We start from the raw sequence: 19,180 nt of genomic DNA on the forward strand, positions 1-19,180 counted from the left end.
CAGCAGGAGGAAGGGGCCATTAGGGTTCAGCACTGAGAACTCCACCTGGGTGCCCGGCGTCAAGGAGGGAGACACGACCTCTCTGGGCTCTGCCATCACCCCTAGCAGGCCCTCCCCACCCGCCCCTGTAAGCTGTGGGATCTGGTATATATGTAAGGATACGGCAAGGTCCTCTGGGGAGATGTTCTGGATGGAGACCTTCTTTATGCCATGGTGTCCTGAAATGAGCAGGGAGAGTCAGGCCACAACCCCCAGGCCCCAAAGAGTCGGCCTTGTCCTGAAGTAGGGTGTGGGAGCCAGGTGTGTGTCTGTGAGGCGTGTGTGTATGTGTGTGGGGGGAGCTGAGTGTCCGGGCCCCATCGGGACTCACCTACAGCAACGTCACCGAAGTTAAAGGCGGTCTTGCCTTTGTCGGATGTCACCACGATAGACGGGGCCACTGCCGGACACCACAACTCCAAAAACAGGGTGTTGTGAGGGCTGGGGGCAGGGGTGAGGGCACCCTGAGCACAGAGGGCCTTGCCCAGGCCCCAGATCTGGCCCGTAGGAGGGACAACGAGTTTTCAGACCACCATGCTTCCCATCCTGGCCAGAGCACCCCATACCTGAAGCTCATGGGTTCCAGTCCCTTCCTGTCTTTGATGTCACCACTGGCGACAACACAGGGGACCACGAACTTGTCAAACTTCCCCTGGAAAGCTCTGACCAGGGCAGCTTGGGCAGCCTGGTACTCTTCGGAGCTGAAATGAGGGCGGTAGAGCATATTCATGTTCTGTCCCCACTTTGCCCACCCGGAAGCCCGGGCCCACCTGCAAGTCTCTGCCTCTGAGCTCCTTGGTGTGGGAGCTCCTTGTCCTTGGTGGGGAGGCGGGGGCACGAGGCCACACCTTCTCCCTAGGAACCTCAGCTCAGGGTGGTCTCCCTGGGGAATACCAGAGAGGTAAGGGGCAGGAATACGGGGGTCACCCTGATCTGTCCCAGTTTTGTCTGACCGGCTGGCCTTCCTACCCTCTCTAGCCCCCAACAGAGCCTCCTCTTCCACCCCAGAGTCCAGGTCAGCCTCTTCTCCTGCCCCAGGTGGAGAGGGAGGATCAGGTGCTTTGATATCTCAGCAGAAAGCCATGTTTCTGGAATAGCAAGGATGGGCCCAGGGAAGCAAGTTATCCAGGCCCATCAGAGCTTTATGGGGGCTTGCTTTGCTTGCTTGGGCAGTCAGGGACAGCAGCCTCTCCCCTAACCTGGGGAGTGATGGAAGGCCCAGGAAGACGCCAAGGAAGACAGCACCTGGATCAAGCTGTGCCTGAAATAGACTTTTAGCCACTTGGTAAATACCACTGTGCTCCAGACAGTCTGTGCGGGAAACCACGGGGGGGCCAGGATAGGTTCCATCAGAGAGGCTTGGAGGGAAGTGGGTGAAGGAACCCCCCCCACCCCCCCAACACTGTCTACCTGGTTTTGAGATTCTCCTTCTGCAGCTCCAGGGTGTTGGGGGTGGAGACCCGGAATGGCCGATCCCGGCCCTGTAATCGAACTGCTGAGAGGGACAGTTTCCGCAGTTCCCTCCTCAAGGCGGCTGTGTCCTTTCGGGACTGAGGGGGAAGTGGCTGGCTTTGGGATTTCCCCAAGGACTATGCCCTCAGCCAGCAGACACCACCCCACCATGACTTCTCTGGGGTCTAGCTGAGCCAGCCTAGCCAGCCTGGGCCAGCCCCTGAGTGCAGGAATCTGCAGGAATTGGGAGAACCACTAAGACAGACTGGCGTAGGTGCAAAAGTGATTGAGCAATGGAAACGAACAAGCGTCTGTGAGACCCCAGCCCACAGGACTGCCCACTGCCCAGTGTCTGCCTTCATGCATGGGAGAGGAAGACAGAAAGGGAGGTCTTTGTCTGGGCGCGTGTCCTCCGTGCCCCACTGTCCTGCAGGAGACTGAACACTGAGGCTTTCCCCAGGGGTGCATGCCGTGAGAGCCCAGCGAGCTCAGTGCTGGGAAGGGCGTCTTCCCGTGTGCTGTGGGGCAGCAGCCATGTAGCTTGGTGTAGTCAGGGTGCATGTGGGGTTGAGCCTGCACACTGCGGCCTCCCCAGGGCAGGATGTTTGTTGGGATTATTACAGGCGGGACACCTCTCAGCTCAGTGCACATTTGTGGGCTTGTTTCTGTGCCTTTCCCTAGAGGCTGAGAGACCCTGTACTTGTGTGTGACCCTCTGGCCTTCATTGAAGCCCCACCTGCTAACCAGTGCAGAGGGGCCTGATGCCCAAGCTCTGACAACCATCCTCTGGGCTTGATTCGATTGTCATGTACTGCATGCACACTTAGAAAAACCATATTGTGGGGACGGCAGGTGGTGTGATGGTGAGGGCATTGGACTCCCACATGACCATCATGGTTCGAGTCCTGGACCTGGTGGCTTGCTTTCTCACTTTCCCTTTCACTGTCTCTCTCTGATCAAATTAAAAATAATAATAATAAAATAAAACAAAGAATTCTTAAAAAAAAAAAAAGAAAAACCATATTGTGTTATAGAAATGTAGAACAATTAAACATGAATAAGAAATCATAAAATTAAAAAAAATAAAGAGGGGGAAGGAGGCTTAGCCCAACACTCCTTTCAGTGTCTCCATGCCCCTCCTCCCAGCACCCCACACACCGGTTTGGTCTCAGTTTCTTTGTTCAGGGCCTGAAAGGCTTCCTGGCGGATCAGTTTGTCAGGCAGCACAGGCCGGAAGGCCACCTGGACCAGGGACCGCTGAGGGCAGAGCAGAGGGCAGGGGTCCCTGGGTGAGGGGCAAGGCTGACCACTCCCACACCTGCTGTCAGGGTTGAACCCCGCCCCCGCCCCGTGCTGAAGTGTGGACAGAGCCAGGCACCTGAGGGGTAAATGCTTGAAGCCCGTGCCTCCCAGCCTGCTGTGGGGACCACACCCACCTTTCCTGGTAACACGGTCCCCACTGAGGGTGAGATGGTGATGGGAGAGTCTGGGGGTAGCAGAAACTCGAAAGATGTTGGCCCCACCGGGGCGGCATCCCCCGAGCCAATGCGGGGCACAGAGTGGGTCAGCGAGTTCATGCTCAGGTGAGAGTTGATGACGTACAGTGTGGCCACAGAGGTGCCATATAAGGCAGTGGCCGCAAACTTGATTTGGTAGTGGGACAGCTCCAGGGGCGGGTGGACACCCACGGCTCGGCAAGACAGCTTGAAGGACCTGGAAGTGAGCAGTGGGCAGTGTCAGCTGTGTGGGGGTGTCTGGGGTCTCTGTGGCATGCGAGGTGGTCTCTGAGTGGGGGTAAACAGCCCCCGTGTGCAAAGCACCTGGTGCACGGGGACCGGTGTGTCTGAAGAGCCATAGGAGGCGGCACTCAGTTACCCAGTGCCCCATTGACAGATACTGCATATCCCTGTGGACATTTAGGAGGAGCTGAAATGTGAATCACCACTTTAGACAGTGCTAAAGGAGGTCATCTCTGGTTTATTACGTTAAATATTACTGACATTCAAGAACTAAAACCAGGGTCAGCAGGTGGCATGGAGTTTGAGATGGCTGGATCACACATGGCTGATGCATGATTTGAGGTCCCAACTGGTGGCTTGAGAATCATGCCAAGTGTGTGTGTCCAAAATCCCAAGAGGAGAATGGAGGAGACGGGATCGTGGTGCAACCAGGCCCACTGGGACATGCTTTCTCTCTCTCTCTCTCTCTCACTGGTGAGTATACATGCCTTCTGGCAATTAAAAACAAACAAACAACAAAACTGATTCTTAAAAATAATCATGGCAGGGGGCCAGCAGATGCCGTAATGGCTGTGTTGCTGGACTCCCATGTAGTCGGCTGCGGTTTGAGTCCCAGACCCGGTTGCTTAAATTCACGCCAGGCACGTGTGCGTGCGTGCCCAAGATCCCGGGAGGAGAATGGAGGAGAAGGGATTGCGTGGCCATCCCCCCTGGGGGAGGATTTATTGCTTTCTGTCTCTGTCTTTCTGGTGAGCACATGTGCCCTATAGCAAAAACCTCTCTTCCTCCCCTCCCCCCAAAAAAAGTCATGGCAGGGGGCAGCAAATGGCACAGGGACTAAGACAGTTGGATCCCACCTAGTTGGCCCTGCAGTTTGAGTCTTTGACCAGGTGACTTGAAAACATTCCAGTAGGGCCGGCAGGTGATGTGGTAATTAAGGATACTGGACTCCCATATGCCTAACTGGTGGCTTGCTTTCTCTTTTCCCCTCTCTCTTTCTTTCTCTCTTGGCCCCTCTCTGGTCAAATTAAATATAAGTAAATACAGTTAAATAAAATAGTTGTTTTAAAAAAGAAAAACATGCCAGGTTCATGTGTGTGTGCCCAGAATCCTGAGAGGAGAATGGAGGAGAAGGGATTGAGGCATGGCCATGCCCTCACAGGGATGATTTCTCATGTTCTCTCTCTCTGTCTCTTTCCAGCATGCACACACACTCTTTAGCTAAATAAGTAAATAAGGGACACTTTTTTTTTTTTTTTTTTTGGGGGGGGTTTTTGCTATAAGGCAAGTGCTCTTGCCAGAAAGACAGAGAGAGACAGAGAGACAGAAAGTGAGAAATCACCCCCCAGGGAGGATGGCCACGCTGCAATCCCTTCTCCTCCATTCTCCTCTCGGGATCATGGGCACGCACGCACACGAGCCCGGCGTGAGTTTAAGCTGCTGGGTCTGGGACTCGAACCACGGTCGACTACATGGGAGTCCAATGACATAGCCATTACTCTAATTGCTGGGTCCCAGGAACACATTTTTTTAAAGTCATGGGAAATCTGAGTTTATTCCTGCCATCATCTATTAAAAAAAAGAACAGATATTGGGGTATTTTAAGAGTTGGAAATTTGGCATTCCATATTCTCCTTGACTTTCTATTTCTTTTACACTTTCTTCATTAATTGTTATCCTAATTAAGTACATTTTTATGCTTAATTTTGTAATACTTAAAAGGATAAGACTGATTGCTCAATTATACTTTGTAACAAAAATGTATTTATATGTTGAAACATTTTCTTTATTTCATTCTTTGTTTTAGTTTGCTATCAGGTACATGTACTCACCAGAGACAGAGAAATGGAGAGAAAGGGAAAGTGAGGAATCAGCCCTCAGAGGGCATGGCTATGCTGCAATCTCTTCTCCGTTCTCCTCTCAGTACTTTGGGTATGCACGCACATGTACCTTTGTGTGATTGTCAAACCTCCTGGTTGGAACTCAATTGCATATTAGGTCATGGGGATCCAGCCACCTTAACCTCTATGCCACCTGCTGGCCCAATGGTGAAAAATCTCTTCGTTTTTCTTTTAAGTTTTTGCCATAGGGTATAGTCACTCACCAGAGACAGAGAGAGAGAAGGAAAGTGAGAAATCATCCCCGGGAGGATGAGCATGCCATAATTCCTTCTCCTCCCTTCCCTTCCCGGGATTTTGAGCATTCACACACACACACACACACACACACACACACCTGATGTGATTTTTAACACACACACACACACACCTGATGTGAATTTTAAGCCACTGGGTCTGGGACTTAAACTGTGGTCAGCAATGTGGGAGTCTAGTTCCTTAACTCCCACACCACCTGCTGGCTTCCCAATGTTGAAATATTTCAATGTATATTTTTATGTTCTGTGACCACAAGCTCTAAATATTAAAAAAAAAGAAGAAGAAGAAAGAAATAAAAGAAAAAAAGAAAAGGCAAAAGAAAAAAAGCAAAAAGGAAAAAATAATTCTGGATGGAGAAATCATTGAGATTATTATTAGTACTCAATTAAGTGAAAAGACCATAGATGCATAAAATGTAATAATCATTACATATAAAAGTAAATTGAAAAAAAATTGCCAGAGGGTGCTTGTCAGAGTGAGAGAGAGAGAAAGGGAGAGAGAGAAAGCACTCTGGGGGCGGGGTCACACCGCAATCCCTTCTCCATTTCTCCCTCCTTTTGGAATTTTGGGATAATCGCCAGAAGCTGGGTGTGACCCAGGTGCTTATCAGCAGGTGAAAGGGCGAGCACCCCTGCAGTGGGTAGGGGTTGAGTTGTGCCTGGTGTTCAGGAGCTTGCAGGAAGCTGTGCTCTGGGGAGGGGCAAGGACAGGTCACTTGGCTGTGGGGTGTGCACTAACAATGCGGAGGCAGAGAGACAGGGGAGGAAGTCCTCCGGTATCCAGGTGAGGGGTGTGGAGGTGATTGGGTGACACAGAAGGACTTGCTGACAATTTAGCTGTGAGGTGTGGGAGAATGAGTGGTCAAGGATAGGCTGAGTTCTGGTCTAAACGGCAGGAAAGTTTGGGAGTGGATGGGGTGTGGGTGAGACGACTCAGGCCAGGGACTTCTGTTGGCTGTCCCAGGGAGCCAGCAAGTAGCTGTCCTTGGGATGTCAGGCAGGGAGCTGTCCTTGGGATGTCATGTCCTTGGGATGTGCTTGGGGACGTGAGGCTCCCATCTGGGCAGGTCAGCAGTTGCTCGTCCTAAGCTGCACACCCACCTGTCCACTCTGCTTTATCTACTGAGGTTGTAGGGTATGAGCTTCCTGTAGCTCTTGCTAAGACGACTCCTGTCTTACTTTTGGGTAATTTCAGTTTACATGTATAGTTCTTTTCTTTTCTTTTTTTAAAAGAATTATTTTATTGGGATCAGCAGGTGGTGGTTAAGGTGCTGGACACTACCAAATGGCTGACCATGGTTCGAGTCCCAGACTGGTGGCTTGCTTTCTCACTTTCCCTCTCTCTCTCTCTTTCTCTGTGTGTGTCTCTCTCTCGTCAAATTAAAAATAAATGAATGACTAAAGTTAAATAAATAATTCTTTAAAAAAAGAATGTTGTAAATGTTTTTTTTAAATTATTTATTTAGCTTTATTTATTTATTAATTATTATTATTATTATTTTCCAGTTTGATCAGAAAGAGACAGAGAAAGAGAGAGAGGGAAAGTGAGAAAGCAAGCCACCAGATCTGGGACTTGAACCATGGTCGGCTATGTAGAAGTCTAGCAACTTTAACTACCACACCACCTGCCAGTTCCTGTATTTTTTTTTTTAATGACACACACTCACACACATTCATTCTATCAATATTTATGGAGCTTCTACCACTGGGGCTATCTTAACAGACAAACATAAAAGCCCCTGATCTCATAGGACTTGCTTTCCAGAGGCTGAGAGGGAGGTTGCAGAAGTTCATGCACACTGGTAGCACATTTGAGAAAGCATTAAGCAGGAGAAGTCAGGCAGTCCAGGGGGTGGGATTCCCTTGGCAGGGGGTGGGCAGCATCTGGTTTCTTTATGTGGGTTCTAACTCTGCATTTTGCTCTCTAAAATCGCTCTGCCCAAGAACTCATTCCTGACTTCCCCATAGGCGTGTAAGCTCCAGGATGGACCGCTGGTTCTGCCCAGGGTGCTGGGGTCCAGGGTAAGGCTTGGTCCCTTAGGTGAAGGTACCTGGCTGATTGCACTCAGGGCTGCCTTGGTCCCAGCCAGGATGGACCAGCAACTCAGGTTGCAGAGGCGGGGATGGGACAAAAGAGAACAGAAAAGGAGAGACAGGAGGGGTTGGGGGGGTGGGGCTAGAACTGGGAGGGTCACCAGCTGGGATGCTCTGGTGTTTGACATACTACCATCTTGGCCTCTGCATTGGCACTGTCACTGTCACTTGAGGCTGATAATCCCAGGCTGTAATAAGACCTGGGCCTTTATTACCAACCAACCACCTCCCCATCTAGTACCGCGTCTCCTTTCCCACCACTTCCTTGGTTCTGTTCTCAGGCTCAGGGAGATGGAGAGAGTGGCCCTCGCACAGCACACCAGAGCACATGGGGCTCACACTCGGGGCCACCTGTGTCCAGGTAGGCACGCTGCACACCATACCTGCACATTCACACACGTGTATATGCACACGAATGCATTTGTATACACACTGTCACACTCTTACACACTCGCATGCTCATACACATGCACTCACAATGCACATTCATACACATTCACACATGCACTCACACGTATACACATGCTTATATGCACTCACATGGCACACTCACACGCTCATATATATGCACATTCCTGACAGGCTCACACCTCCTCACTGAGTGCGAGGTTCCTGCTGGAGGGCAGTGCTGCCCAGTGCCTGGCTGGTGGGGTCAGAGGCTGGCCAGGGTGTGCAGAGGGTGGGAAGGGCTGCCCCTGAGCAGTGACCCTGTCTGCCACACAGTCTCTCTTTCTGTGGACTTACCGGTTAATCTCGGATTTGCAGATCAACTCGAAGCTGTATTCTTTGGCTTTGAGGGGCTGGAAGATCACATCAAGATGCAGAGTTTCCAGGGGCAGGATTGTCCCAAACCCATCGTTAGGCTGGATGTCCACAAACTGGACAACAGAGCACACCAACACCAAAGTGACACCGGCGCTCTGTGGGGAGCGTCATGGGACACACACACGGTAGGGGTGAGTATGAGAGTGTGAGCGTGAGCATGAATGTGTGACTGTAGAACATATGCACATGGAAGGATGAGAGAGTGTGAGTGTGCAAGTGTTCAGTGTGACTGAGTGAAAATGTTAGCGTGAGTGTATGTACATGTGATCAAGTGTGTGAGCACGAGCAAGTGTGTGCAAGTGAGTGAATATGTTGGTGTAAGCGAATGAGTGTGAGTGGTCAGTGGGACTGAGTGTGAAACTGTGAGTGAGAGTGTGTGTGTGTGTGTGTGTGTGTGAGTGGATGCAGAATTGGTGGTGGGGTAGCCCAGGGAGGGTTGGAGGTGGCCAGGCTCGGGCTCATCTTGCCAGCCCTGTGGGGGCCCAGGCAGAAGAAAGTTCTGGAATGAAGGGAGAGAAGTCTGGAGGCCTGTGAGTGCACTGGATAGAAAGAGCTGGAGAGGCAAAGGGACCAAGAGGCACAGGGCCAGTGGAGACGAGGTTGTGGGAACAAGGAGAGGGACAAGCTGAGAGGCAACAGCCTGGGTGAGGTGCCTGGGGACAGGTAGAGCTGCCTGGTGCCTGGCCCCTGGAGTGGCAGCCGTCTAGCCCTGTCCCCATAGCTTCTGAGCTCACCACAGGAAGTACCTTGGGCACGCCCACGAAGCCGAACTCCTGTGGCAGCAGTGAGTGGTTGTGGAGGCTGATTTCCGTCCTGATGGCCTCGTAGACGGTGCAGTAGCCGAAGTCCACCTCTGAGGGGCTGACCTCCAAGTCCGAGGTGGTGACAATGGCGTGGACAGTGAACTCCAGTGGTTTGATCTAAAGCACAAACAGCAAGGGCACGCTCCCGGTCTCTTGCAGACATGCCGACGTTTCCCCACGTAGTAAAGGCACTAGCATTCCCACTGCCCCACAGCCAACAGCGTCCTGCTTCCAGAACACGAGTCTCTCTGCTAGGGACATTCATTCCCCTGTTGTCCCTTGACTTTTAAGGACAGGGAAGCAGAGTCATAAGGATTGACAAAAAAAAAAAAAAAAAAAAAGAAAAAAGAAAAAAGAAAAAGAAAGAAAGAAAAAGAAAAGGCGGGGAGCTGTGGCTTGAGCATGTGTGTGTGGGTGTGTGTGTGTGTGTTATCAATCCGAGACCCTCATCTGTTCTCTCTCTCTGTGTGGAGTTGAGTGGGAAGGAGGCCATCCGACACCCCACAGAAGGCAAGTGAAGATGGACTCTGGAGGCAGGTACCCTGCTTTTTCTGGGGGACTTGCTCAGGTGTGGAGTCTGTTTTCCCAGAGCAGCCCTCTGTCTCCCAGGAGCACCTGGCCTTCCCAGGAAATGTCACACTGACCTGATCAGCCACCCATATAGTCATCGGGGCCTCCAGAACTCGGCTTTCCTTGTCAAAATACTTCCCTGCATCTTCTGGGAGGGAGACTCTGAAAGAGGCAGGACATACCTGAATACTTTTCTTTTCTTTTTTGAAGATTTATTTATTTATTTAATTCCATTTGTTATCATCATCATTTTTTTTTTTTTTTAATTTGACCAGAGAGACAGAGAAAGAGAGAAAGGGAAAGAAAGAAAGCACATTGCCAGGTCTGGGACTTGAACTGCAGTTGGCCATGTGGGAATCCAGCACCTTAATCCACCACACCACTCGCTGACACCTCTGAATATTTTTCTTTAAACAATTTTTTTTTAACTGCTAGGGGGTGCATACACAGAAATAGATGGAGAGATAGAGAGACAGACAGAGAAAGAGAGAGAGGAGAAGCACCCTCCTAATGGGGCATGATCATGCTGTAATCCCTTCTCCATTTCTCTATCCCTTCTGGATTTTAGGCAAGTACACACACATGTCCAGTGTGTCTTTTGAGCCACTGGGGCTGGGATTCAAACCACAGTTAGACATGTGGGACCTGGCTCCCTCAACCACCATGGGGCCAGCCTAGAGCATACTTTTCTTTCTTTCATTTTTTTTTCTTTAAAGAATTATTTCCTTTATTTTATTTATCATTATTATTGTTTTTAACTTGACCAAAGAGAGAGAGAGAGCAAGCTGCCAGGTCTGGGACTTGAACCATGGTCAGCCATATAGGAATCCAGCGCCTTTAACCATCACACCACCTGCCAGTCCCCATTTGTTTTTTTTTTTTTTTGCCATAGGGTGCATGCACTTGCTGGAGAGAGACTGACAGAAACTGTGAGAGGAAAAGTGAGAAACCACCCCCGGTGTGTGGGGGATGGCTGTGCTGCAATCCCTTCTCCTTCATTCTCCTCCTGCGATTTTGGGCATGCATGCACACATGCTCTGCGTGATTTTCAAGCCACCAGGTCCAGGACTCAAACCGCAGTTGGCCTCGTGGAGTTGTGCTTTAACCACTATGCCACCTGCTGGCCCCATCTTTCTTCTTTCTTTTTAAATGCTTATTTCTTTATTAAGTTTTACTATATTACATACTAAGTGTGTGTTCACCTGAGAGAGACAAAGAGAGAGAGAAAAAAGTAAGAAATCAGGCCCTGGGAATGGAATAGGGGATTGGCCATGCTGCAGTCCCTTCCCCACTCTCCTCTCGGGATTTAGGGTGTGTACACACGTGTTCCCTGCGTGTTTCTCAAGCTGCCTGGTCTGCTACTCAAACTGCTCAGCAGGCCGTGTGGGATCCAGCTGCTTTAACCTCCACACCACCAGCTGGCCCCATGCTTCTCTTTACATTTTGCAAAACTGCAGTAAAACTGACCTATAAGTGGCACATTTGAATCATGCTATGGAAAAAGCTACGGAAGTCATCCCTTGGTATATGTGGGAATTGTTTCCAGGGCTCCCCACAGCTACCAAAATTCAAGAATGCTCATTCCCTTACAGTCAGCCTGCCCTCCTTATCCACGTGGTCAGAGGACATTCTATCTGTGTTTGGTTGAGTACATGGATGTGAAATCTGCAGATTCAAAGGGCTGACTGTATATGAAATGTAAGAACTATGAGATACACATTGTTCCAAACTGCCTGCTCTCACATGGAATCAATGCACAGCACGTGCATGTGTGGATGTCAGAGGTCTTCGGATATGTTTTGAGTCTCTATAAGCGGCAAATCACTCCAGGAGAACAACGTAAGTACAAAACAACAACACAAAAAAGCTGATCCTTGATAACCTGTGAGATGATATAAGGCAACCTAATAATATGTGTCATTGGAGGCCCAGAAAATGGTGAAGAGAAGAAAATATGTTTAAAGAAATAATGACCAGGGAACCAGCAGTTAGCGTAATGGCTATGTTGCTGGACTCCCACGTAGTCGACCGTGGTTCGTGTCTGGACCTGGTGACTTAAAACTCACGCCGGGCGTGTGTGCGTGTGTGCCCAAGATCCCGAGAGGGGAATGGAGGAGAAGGGATTGGCGGCGTGGCCATCCCCCCTGGGGAGTGATTTCTCGCTTTCTGTCTCTCTGTCTCTCTCTGTCTGTCTGGTGAGTGCACGTGCCCTATAGCGAAAAACCTCTCCAAAAAAAAAGAAAGAAAGAAAGAAAAAGAAAAAGAAAATACAAGTAAATTCAACAATCATGTTTGAAATTAATGAGGAGTTTGTAACTTATGAAAGGATACTAAAAAAAACTTTGAAAGTGCATAATTACTTAAAAATAGTTTGCTCTCCCATTACAAAGGGAAATCAATGTTATTAATTTAATGATCTCATTGTATTTATTTATTTATTTATTTATTACAGAGATTTTTGTTATTAGAGTGTGTGCACTCACTGGAGAGAAAGAGAATGACAGACAGACAGAAAGCAAGAAATCACCCTCCAGGGGCATAACCACACTGCAATCCCCTCTCCTCCATTTTCTTCTTAGGACTTTGGGCACGGATGTACATTCAGCATGAGTATCAAGCCATGGGGTGTAAGGGAGCCCAGCACCTTAACCACTGTGCCACCTGCTAGCCACACAGTTCTAACATTAACAAACTGCCTCTGCCCCCTCAGCCCTCTCAGGTCACATGCCCAGAGGCAGATTCTCCTCCTCAGTCCCTATCCTGCTGTGCCCACTTTCCTGGTCCTTTGTTCTGACCCTGGTTCCTGGTACCGGGTGGCCACTTAGTGGCAGGAGCTACCAGCAGCTCGGGGATAACCAGCAGTATAAATATAAGGGGACTTCCAGCTATAAGAGCTTGGAATAAACCTCTTGGCACTATAAGAGCTAAGTGAGGGGACCAGCAGTTAGCGTAATGGCTATGTCGCGTAATGGCTATGACTCCACGTAGTCGACCGCGGTTCACGTCCTGGACCCGGTGGCTTAAAACTCACGCCGGGCGCATGTGCGTGCGTGCGTGCCCAAGATCCCGAGAGGAGAATGGAGGAGAAGGGATTGCGGCGTGGCCATCCCCCTGGGGGGTGATTTCTCGCTTTCTGTCTCTCTGTCTCTCTCTGTCTGTCTGGCGAGCGCACACGCCCTACAGTGAAAACCTCTTAAAAAAAAAAAAAAAGAGAGAGAGCTAAGTGAATAAACCAATGTCCACCTGGTAAAAGACAGAAACCAGAGGACATGCCAAGGGAGCCTGAAAAGAGCCTGGAAGAGGGAGGATGTGGGACACCCTGGAGAAGGAGAAACAAACCTTAATGTGTGTAGAACCTGGCTCATAACCTCTGGAGTTATGGACATAAGGGTTAAGATAGCAGCGAATGCCCTCCACGTCCCAGCAGAACCAAAGGTGTATGCCACCCAGTGGGAGGCCACGGGTCACCTTGCCCTGGCAGGCAGCAAATCTTCCATGTTGCATGTGTAGAAAAGGCAGCATGCAGATGCCCCCAGGCCAGTGATCAGCATGGAGGGCACCTCTAGAGCCCACACCCTCCCAGCATCCTCTTTCTCTCCCTCCCACCTCCACCCAGGCCTTCCCAGGTGCTCACCGGGGCAGGAATTTGAGCTGCACAGAGTAAGAGGACAGGGCCTGAATGTAGCCTGTCTCAGGCAGGAGCTCAATATGGCCCCTCAGCTCCTTGCACACGTCGAACTTCAGGCGCAGGGCCACTTTAGACCTGTGGGCGTGTCATGGGGCCTGGGTCAGGGCGTCACAGGACGCTGATGCTGTGTGTGCTCCTCTGCAGTGTCGCTAAAATATTCCCAATAACTGCACTATCTGCAGGTGCTGGGTGCACTCTCAATCCAGGCAAGCGCGGGCACCTGGACTATCAGGGAATCAAAGCCCTGCTTTGCAAGGGCTGGTTTTTCTGAAATAAAATTCTATGAGCAAGTCTTAAAAATAACTATACAGTGGGGCCAGCAGGTGGCGTGGTGGTTAAGTTAAGGCGCTGGAATCCCCCATGGCCCACGATGGTTTGAGGCCTGGACCAGGCAACGTGCTTTCTCACTTTCCCTTTCTTAGTCTCTGGTCAAATTAAACAAACAAACAAAAACAATTAAAGGAATAATTGTTTAAAAAATAATTATATAGCAATTGAGACATCGTCCTAATCTGTTCTAAAAAACTTAAGTGTTTTCTCAAAAATCTGCCAGGCAGCCTCTGGATACAGGGGACTGGAGGGGACTTGACACGTGAGACTGGCCCTGGTCCTGGCCAGTCCCGGGCAGCTGGGTATCCACACTTCCTGCAGCACAAGGCTTTCTGTGGCCAACGGCAGTTGTGGCCAAGGGAGGACCAGGAGGACCATGAAAGCCACAGGCATCTCTGTCCTCCCTTGCTCCTGGCCTGGATAGCGACCACAGCCGTGGAACCTGTCTCCATCCACACCGACTGTCCCTGCATGCACCTCACAACGCACCTCTGCCACCACGGCTGGCAGGCCCTCTGCGCTCTACTGTGGAGCATCCCCACCCACACATGAAAGGCCAGCATTGAGGTGCTCAGAGGCCGTGTTCTAGCCACTCAGTAGCCACCCAGCCCTGCTTTCTGCTTCCTGCTTCCCATACTCTGGCCCTTCCTGGTGCACACAAGACATGGAGTCTTGATGAATACACATTGTTGCTACACCCAAGTCCATCAGACCGGCCACATTAAATTTATCAACACGTGACTGATATTAAAATTGACAAATCACTAAACAGGGCCAGCCAGTGACATAGTACATAGTGGTTAAGGTGGCTGGATCCCACATGACTGACTGACTGGTTTGAATCCTGGACTCAGTAGCTTGAAAAACACACTGGGTGCATGCGCATGTGTGTGTGCCCACAATCCTGGGAGGAGAATAGAGAAGTGATTGCAGTGTGGCCATCCCCCTGGGGGGTGATTTCTTACTTTCCATCTCTCTCTCTTTCTGTGTCTTTTCCTCTTTTTCTTTTTTGAGAGAGATTTTCACTGTAGGGCGCATGTACTTGCCAGAGAGAGAGAGAGAGAGAGCGAGAAATCACCCCCTCCCAGGAGGGATGGCCATGCTGCAATCCCTTCTCCTCCATTCTCCTCTCAGAATATTTGAGCATGCATGCACATGCACCTGGTGTGAGTTTTAAGCCACCAGATCTGGAACTTAAACCGCAGCTGACTACGTGGGAGTCCAGCCATCTGCTGGTCTTCTGTCTTTTTCTGGCAGGAGCATGTGCCCTATGGCAAAAATTTAAAAAAAAAAATCACTAAACAAATTTGCATCGTCAAATGTGTGCTTTGATGCAGGGCTGAGGAACCACTCCTTTGCCCCTCTGCTCCTCCCCACAGGGCCGGGAAGCACAGCACAGGTCAGAAAGCAAGAGTGTGTGCATCAGCGGTAAACCGGCAAAGCAGAGCCCCCGAGACAGGCCAGGCACGGGGCACTTGCTTTTAGGTTCCCAGCTCACTTTATCCATGAGTGCATGAGTGCGTGGCACCGACGGCAGAGGTGTGCAGACTCCTGTAGACCTAGCAGTCACAGGACACGGTGCTTGGGTCGCCCGCAGGCAGCCTGCTCATGGAGCACTACTGCCCAGACACGACATCAGCAGGAGTCCATTTCTACGTGGGCACAGGTGCCTTTGGGGAAGGGCTCTGTCAGGAGCGTCCTGCCCTTTGGTCTAGGAGTTTATTTTTATATAAAAATTTTTGAATAGCATAGTTTTATTCATAATATTCATTCCCATGACTTTCTTTTTTTTTTTAATAATTATTTTATTCAACTTTGTTTATTTAAATTTGACCAGAGAGGGAGGGAGGGAAGGAAAGAGAGAGAGAGAGGGAGAGAGAGAGAGAAAGCAAGCTGCCTGGTCTGGGACTCAGACCACGGTTGGCCCTGTGGGAATCTAGTGCCCTTAATCACGCCACCTGCCAGCCCCTCCCACAGACTTTCTGAAGAGCTTGCTTTCTTTCTTTCTTTCTTTCTTTCTTTCTTTCTTTTTTTCTTTTTTCTTTGCTATAAGATGTGTGCACTTACCAGAGAGAGAGAGAGAGAGAGAGAGAGAGGAGAGAGAGAGAGAGAGAAGGAAAGGTAGAAAGCCCCCCCCCCCGAGGAGGAATGGTCATGCCACAACCCCCTCTTCCATTGTTCTTTCAGGATTCTGGGCATGCATGCACAAGTGCCCAGTGTGTCTTTCAAATTGCCGGGTCCTGGAACCAGCAGTTGGAGTAATGGCTATGTTGCTGGACTCCCATGTAGCCGACCACAGTTTGAGTCCCAGACCTGGTGGCTTAAACTCATACTGGGCACGTGTGCGTGTGTGCCCAAGATCCCTGAGAGGAGAATGGAGGAGAAGGGATTGTGGCATGGCCATCCCCCTTGGGGGGTGATTTCTAGCTTTCTGTCTTTTTGTCTCTCTCTGTCTTTCTGGTGAGTGCACGCGCCCTATAGCAAACACCTCTCCAAAAAAAAAAAAAAGCCGGGTCTAGGACCCAAAGTGTGTAGTCAGCCATATGGGATCCAGCCACCTTAACCACTATGTCGCCTGCCTGGCCCTGAAGACCCTTTGTATTTCAGTGAAAAGTGTTCTGTCTGGATCCCCTTGCAAAACACTGTAAATAAAAACACATTTCTTGGGGCTGGCAGGTGGCATGATGGTTGAGGGCGCTGGACTCCCACATGGTCTACCACAGTTTGAGTCTGGACCTGGCCGCTTGCTTTCCCTCTCACTCTGTCCCTCTCTGGTCAAAATTAAAATAAATAAATGAAGTTAGAAAAAAAAAAATTTAAAGCCTTTAAAAAAAAAAAACAAAAATGAAAAAACCACGTTTCTTTCCCAGGGCTTCCTCAGTGTTTCCTAGTGCTGCTGCATTTTGTCTAAGGGCTCTGGCCTTGGCTGGGGACTGTGTGGGTGTGAGTGTCCTGTGACTGCTGAAACCATGTACCATGAACTCAGGACCTAAAACAACACCGACGCCCTCCCTGAGCCCTGGAAGGCAGTGGTCCAAGACAGGCCTTACTGGGCTAAGGTCAAGCTGTCAGCAGGGGTGGTTCTTCCGGGAGCCTTCAGGGACAAGTCCATTCCTTTCATTTTCTAGCTTATATAGGCTCTGGCATTCCCGAGGTACAAAGGCCTTTTTTCTGTCTTCATAGCCAATAAGCATGGTGACTTCCAACCTCTCTGTGACCCTGATCCTCTTACCTGTCTCATGGGGACATCTGTGGTGACACTGGAACCTCCTGGACCTCTCCCACCTCAAGGTCTTTAACCTAACGACTTCTGCTACATCCCCTTTGCACTGTAAGGTGACCCTGGTCTGGGAGGTAGCCCAGGCGGTCTCCAGGCGCTGTACTCCGGTTAACCACCAGGGGGCTCACCGAGTGTGGACGGTGATGGAGTCCTGGTATAGCCGGTCATACATGCAGATTTTCAGATCCACGTGGGGCTTGGGCACCCAGACTGGCACGTCAATAGCAACGCCAACGACTCTGAAATATAACTGAATTTGAACATGAAAGCTTAGCCACGCGTCGCTCCTTGAGCATAGCCGGTGATGTCAATGAGCGTCAGAACTCAGCAGTGCAGTTTCCTGGAGTTGACTTTTTGTAACTTTTACAAATAAAGGAAGGTTAATTAAACAAGTCATGTTTGGGAGTTCTGTGGAACTATTCATATCATTTAAAAATTTCTTTTTATTGTAAAAATTTTTGAACATAAAAAAATAGAGGGGGGAGCTTTATAAAAAATGGAAGACTTAATCGCCATGTTCCTGTCCCCCAGAGCTTTATAAATATCAACATTTTTTGTTGTTTAAAAGACCTTTTTAATTACAGAATTATGCCTTCAACGGAAAAAGGTACACATCATAAAATGTTCACACCTAATGCAGGAGCTTTAGAAGAGCTCAGAAGTCTTGAAGGCACCTGGGGCAAGAGCACTTCTACCCCGCCTGCTGGTTTCTTGCCCTGCGAACCTGACTGGGTCCTGCGAGGCTGGGTAAGGTAAGTGGGCTAAGTGGAGGTCCGGTGTCCTGCCGGGAGAACAGGCACACAGTGACGCTCCTCAGGCTGGACGGTGTCTGGGGCGTCAGCAAGCCCCAGGGCTTGAGTGTGCGGCTGCCTGGGCCATGGCACCTGGTGCAACAGGGTCAGCCAAGGACTCCCCACCTGCAAGGATGCCAATGTTAGGCCAAGTTAGCATAATCACCGCCATGTTAGGGAATGCTGGGGCAAGTTAGCTTAATTGCTACCCTGTTAAGTCTTCAAGGACAGAGCCCACTTTGTTAGGGCCTCAAGGATGGAAACCAGAAGTCTGGGAGCTCTCAAATAAGTGGAAAACAGGAGGGCCCAGCACTTCCGAGGCAAGGTCATGCAGACCCTTAGCTGAGAGCCCTTATCTAGACCTGAGCAGGTGGTGACAGCTGGACACTCGCTTCTCATACCCCCCTCTTTTGTGTGTGTTACATTCTAGGGAAAATCCTGAACTATAAAAGGTCCCTTTATCTTAGGTACGGGGTCCTTGTTAAGGTCTGCTGTGACGGACCCCAGCTAGCTGGAAAAAGAATATGCAGTTGCATTGTCGTTGTCTTTTCTGCATCTCCATCAGTTAGACCAATCTCTGGACCCTTACACCAGGACCCTCAGTCTGGGACAGAGATTGTCCCTTCCAGACCACCGGCTCACTGGTGTGGGTAGGGGGTGGAGGCGGGGTGCTGCCCTTTCTATAGCTTGCAGGGCTGTGACATGTAGAAGGCTCCGACCACCAGAAGCAGGCCACAGGGTTGCCAAGAAGTACAACTGATTTCTGGGGCCAGAGACAGGAAGATTGGACAGGAAAGGACAAAAAGACCCCGGGGAATGGAGCTGCTGGGAGGGTGAGGCAACACTTTCAGGAGAAACAGAACCACTTAGAGATGGTGTGTGCTGGGGACAGTCAACGCCACCCTAGCAGGGGGCTGCTGTAGTGTCTCCCTGACTAACCTGTGCAAGCACGTCACGGCACCTGGCAACAAGGAGATGTAAGGGTGAGGAAGGAGCTGACACCAAGAGGACAGGTGTAGGTGACAAACCCAAGAAGGCCAGCGGATGCAAGGAAGCAACGAGAGGGACTCTGCAACTGGGCCCCCAACACACAGATGATCCAGCCAGGTTGGAATGAAGGGCATAATACGGCAAGTCCTGCACTCAGAGCACTCACGACCACAGACCAGCCTGCGCCTCACTGTCCTTACTGTTCTCCAGGAGTGCTGTGCTCAGGGCCTGACAGGTCTGCACGTGACTATCAGCAGAGGGCACTGTGGGAACTGGGGGGGACGGTAGGCACTGTGGAGGACTGGGGGACGGTAGGCACTGTGGAGGACTGGGGGACGGTAGGTACTGTGGAGGACTGGGGGACGGTAGGTACTGTGGAGGACTGGGGGACGGTAGGTACTGTGGAGGACTGGGGGACGGTAGG

General features: G+C 50.3%; 1 protein-coding gene across 1 annotated transcript in view; it reads right to left on the reverse strand.

Moving 5' to 3' along the window:
* Window positions 1–19,180, reverse strand: part of CFAP74 (cilia and flagella associated protein 74) — a 92,069-nt gene that overhangs the window by 5,245 nt on the left and 67,644 nt on the right. Inside the window, exons 21-32 of the mRNA XM_006161358.2 lie at window positions 17,104–17,225; window positions 13,312–13,440; window positions 9,752–9,839; window positions 9,051–9,224; window positions 8,224–8,357; window positions 2,928–3,204; window positions 2,650–2,748; window positions 1,450–1,589; window positions 606–740; window positions 371–480; window positions 163–218; window positions 3–45 (exon numbers count right to left, since the gene is read on the reverse strand). Coding sequence (XP_006161420.1) covers window positions 3–45; window positions 163–218; window positions 371–480; window positions 606–740; window positions 1,450–1,589; window positions 2,650–2,748; window positions 2,928–3,204; window positions 8,224–8,357; window positions 9,051–9,224; window positions 9,752–9,839; window positions 13,312–13,440; window positions 17,104–17,225 — 1,507 coding nt within the window. The remainder of the gene's footprint in view (window positions 1–2; window positions 46–162; window positions 219–370; window positions 481–605; window positions 741–1,449; window positions 1,590–2,649; window positions 2,749–2,927; window positions 3,205–8,223; window positions 8,358–9,050; window positions 9,225–9,751; window positions 9,840–13,311; window positions 13,441–17,103; window positions 17,226–19,180) is intronic.

This window comes from Tupaia chinensis, unplaced genomic scaffold, assembly GCF_000334495.1.
Source record: "Tupaia chinensis unplaced genomic scaffold, TupChi_1.0 Scaffold138464_1, whole genome shotgun sequence".
In the NCBI taxonomy this organism is placed as follows: Eukaryota; Metazoa; Chordata; class Mammalia; order Scandentia; family Tupaiidae; genus Tupaia; species Tupaia belangeri.